Source organism: Pediculus humanus, genomic scaffold, assembly GCF_000006295.1.
Source record: "Pediculus humanus corporis 1103172108318 genomic scaffold, whole genome shotgun sequence".
Classification (NCBI taxonomy): Eukaryota; Metazoa; Arthropoda; class Insecta; order Psocodea; family Pediculidae; genus Pediculus; species Pediculus humanus.
This window is the reverse complement of record NW_002987887.1, coordinates 1,164,378-1,168,521: the sequence shown is the minus strand read 5'-3', so window position 1 is coordinate 1,168,521 and position 4,144 is coordinate 1,164,378. Positions and strand designations below refer to the sequence as shown.

The window sequence follows — 4,144 nt, the reverse complement described above, 5'->3', positions numbered from 1 at the left end:
ATTTCAAATTTTTTTCGAAATAATAATAATAATAGTTAATTAGAGAGTGTTTGGAAAAATATCGGTTCGTCCCTTTATTGTTTTAAATTTTAAAAACGAAAAAAAAATTATTATTATTATTGATAAAACATAACCTAAGACAAATTTTAATGGGGTGGGGGATAGGGAGGTGGGGATGGGGGTCGACGTGTTAAAAAAACGAACAACTACAACAACAACTTGTTTTTTTTTTTTTTGCAAACAAACGAGAAAAACTTTCTACAAAAATTTTTTAGCATTAAATATGATTCATAATAGTTATTATTTGTTCGTGAAAGTAGATTCGGTTAAAATTTTTTTTTTCTAAGAAAACAAACGGTTTGTTTTCTCTTACCCCTTTTCCCCTCCTTATATCCCCCTCCCCTCCTACTTCGTTCCCTTCCCACACATCGTTTCTACTAAAACAAACAATTTTTTTTGTTCTTGTCGTATATGTCAATTTTTTAAACAAACAAACAAACAAACGGGTGCGTGCGAATGACGAAAAACCAATACGTTAGTTTTATTAAAAAAAAAAAAATTCGTTTGTTTGTATTCCCCGTTTGTAAATTTTTTTCCCTACAAATTTCTGGATGTTCTGGATATTCTGGATTTGAATCCAATATGGCGTCGGGAAATTAAAAATTTTATTTTATTAAATTTAAAATCATTTTCCAAATCGTTTGATAAAAATTTTTTTTTCTGGTTTTTCCGGAGTTTTTTTTGAATCATTATCATTATCATTATCATCATCATCATCATCGACGTTTATAAATAATAATAATAATAAAATAGTACAAATTTGAATTTCGGGTTTAATCGCGAGTGACCCAGTTTTAATGTTTTTGATTAAAGAAAAAGTTATGAGACTTCTACAACTACTATTACTACTCAGGTACATTAGGTTGGGGTTAAAGGAAAATTTTCGTCTGCTTTAAAAAAATGGCAATGAAAATAATAATAATAATTCGTTGGCAAAATAAATAATATATATATTTTTTTTCAAATTGAAAAAAACCGAGTTAAAAAACTATAGCGCGCGCGCGCGCGCGAGGTATAATAAACTAGTTCCTGAAAGTGAATGCAGGTCATTGGAGTGGTATGAAACCGGGTTTGTCAGGTTCAATGCCTTGTCTCTGACTAATTTTTTTCTTTTTTTTTTTTTTGTTCTTAGACAACAGTTAAACAGTGATATCTTCACTTGGTGATAGCGGTGAATATTCTTTATCGATAAATCCGCGTTGAATTTCTTTCTTTCTTTTATTCGGGTACTCATCGTCATAGTATGAAGTTGTAAAGAATCGACAACAACAAAATGGTTCAAATAACGATGGATTTAATAAATAAAATATTATTATTATTATTTTTAATATCGATTATCGATATAACGGAGTGTTCGAGATCGAAATACGTACCGAAATGGAAAAAACAAGTAAGTGAAATTAAAATTGTTTTGATAATTTTTTATTTGTTCCTATCATCATCATCATCATCATCATCATCGTAATTCCAGGCTTGCGAAATTCCAGCACTTCAAAACGAACACAGTCATTATACTTGCGGTGATAATGGTGAAGTGAAATGTTTACCAGGATGGACCGGTGATGTTTGCGACGTTCCAATTTGTAAAAAAGGTTGCGATCCTCTCCAGGGTTATTGTAAACGTCCCGGAGAATGCAGATGTAAATTGGGTAATTATTATTATTATTATTTTTCCTGGAACTTATTTCACTACTACCGAGGAAGGCATCAGTTTTCCACGAAATTCTAATTTTTTCTCCGTTTTTTTATCGAGGTTTAAATCGACATTGTCATTCATTTAAATACGTCACGTGTTAACACACGTGTTATTTATATATTTATTAATTATCTTAATGGAAGAATTGATTGAGATTGGGGATGTAACGGTACAGATCGAGAAATCTGTTTTTCCAGGTCATGTTGACCCCTACCAATATGAAAAAAAAAAAAAACATGCCGGTTTAATGATTAATGAATTATACCCTTGACCATAAAAAAAAAAAAATTTTTTTTTTTAAAAGGATTAACTGTATTATTATTATTATTATTATTACTTTTTTAATTAGGATTTTATGGAGAATTTTGTAACAAATGCATCGCTTTACCAGGTTGTCAACACGGTTATTGTAATAATAGTTTCGAATGTATTTGCGAAGAAGGTTGGGATGGACTTTTCTGTTCAGAACGTGAGTCTGATAAGAACTTGTAAATTTTGTTGTTGTTGTTGTTGTTGTTGTTGTTGTCGTCACCGCCGGCGGTTGATTAAATTTTCAAATTTTTTTTTTTTTTTTTTAGCAATTTGTAGATTGGATTGTCACGCGACGAGAGGTTATTGCGATTGGCCCGGCGAATGCAGGTAAATAAATTAATTAGGATTATCCTCATGTAATTCTCGGACGTTTCGATTAATCGAATTTACTCTTTTTTTTTTTTATAGCTGTCGATTGGGTTGGTCTGGAGAAACGTGTAAAGATTGTCAAGTTCTTCCCGGGTGTTTGCACGGATCGTGTACGAAACCTTTGGAATGCAAATGCGATAAAGGATATACGGGAATTCTGTGTCAAACGCGTAAGTAAAGCACACGTGGGTGGGTGCGTGCATAAGAGAATTCGGGTTGAAAATTTTAAACCTGAAACCGTGGGAAAAAGTTTTTTTTAACATTTGAAAAACGCCTTAAAATTTTAGTTTAGATTTTTTGAATACGTAAAAGATTTGCAAAAGGTGTGAGCGATAGATTTCGGGAGTGGAAATTGGGAAAGTTTTTGTCATGAGTACGTCTTGTTAAATTTCAGCGATATGCGCGGAAAAATGTCACAAGGAACACGGATATTGTTCGAAACCGGGAGAGTGTCGGTGCAGAGTCGGATGGTGGGGAGACAATTGTGAAAAATGTTATCCTTATCCGGGATGCAAACACGGAACGTGTAAAAAACCATGGGAATGTAATTGCGAAGAAGGTTGGGGAGGAATGCTTTGCGATCAAGGTAATAATCATCACGAGGTATTTAAATAGAGTTTTAAAATGAGAAAAATAATTTTTTTTTTTTCTTGTTGTTGGCAGAACTGACGTATTGTGAAAACAACGAAGGACTTTGCGAAAATGGTGGAACATGCATATCGCTACCGGAAGAAGATGGTAATTATAAATGTTTATGCTCGCAAAATTTTTACGGAGTCAATTGCGAACAAGAAAAAAAAGTAAGTTCAATCATTATTATTATTATTATTTTTATTATTTTATTTTCGCGGGTGAATTTTATATATAAATAATAAATTTTAGCCGGATGAAATGTTTCCGATGCCTATGGTTAACAAAACGGAAAATAAACCCGTACTCGTGACTAGTAAAAAACCCGTCGTTAAAACAACAACGACAACAACAACAACAACAACAACCGCAACACAAACAAATAAAGTAACAACTGAAAAACCGATTTTACAATCTCTGTCAACAACCACAGAGTATAAAAACGAAGTCAATAACGAAACGTGAACATTTAAAAATTTATAAATTTTCATAAATTCATCATAACAATTCATAACAATCATAACAAAACTTTTTCTTTTCGATATGCAACTGCAAAAAAAAACTTCACCCATCGCATTACGCGCACGTTGTTAAAATTGCATAACTTAAAAAATTGCAGGCGTTTTTTTTATTTTGTCATTTCTCGAGTCAAACGTTTAAATTATTTATTCATTCATTTATTTATTTATTTATTTATTTATTAAGTTATTATTTATTTATTTATTTATCAAGTTATTTATTTATTTTATATATTGTTGTTAATATTTATTTAAACTCGTTGTTATTATTTATTACTACAATTAATAAGTTTATTTATTACTTATGTAATATTTATTTATTTATTTATTTATTCGTTCGTTAATAAATAAAAATTATTAAGAAATTTTTTTTTTAAAATAAGATTTATTATTAAAATATTTATTGATACATAATTCCATATAATTATTAAATAGTTGCGTAGGTAAATGTTATCATTTGATAAAATAATAATAATAATATTTCTTCGAAAAGAAAAAAAAATTGGAATAATTAGTACATAACATTTTAAATTATTATTATTTTTTTTCTTGTGTAATT

At 29.9% G+C, this 4,144-nt stretch overlaps 1 protein-coding gene across 1 annotated transcript; it reads left to right on the top strand.

Annotated features, from left to right (window-relative positions):
- Window positions 1-1,333: 1,333 nt before the first annotated feature.
- Phum_PHUM603820 (uncharacterized protein) lies at window positions 1,334-3,532 on the top strand (the record flags this gene model as incomplete). Its single annotated transcript, XM_002432845.1, has 8 exons — window positions 1,334-1,450; window positions 1,532-1,709; window positions 2,106-2,225; window positions 2,335-2,395; window positions 2,477-2,607; window positions 2,832-3,023; window positions 3,101-3,241; window positions 3,456-3,532. The coding sequence occupies 8 exons, from the start codon at window positions 1,334-1,336 to the stop codon at window positions 3,530-3,532; spliced, it is 1,017 nt and encodes a 338-aa protein (XP_002432890.1).
- Window positions 3,533-4,144: the final 612 nt, after the last annotated feature.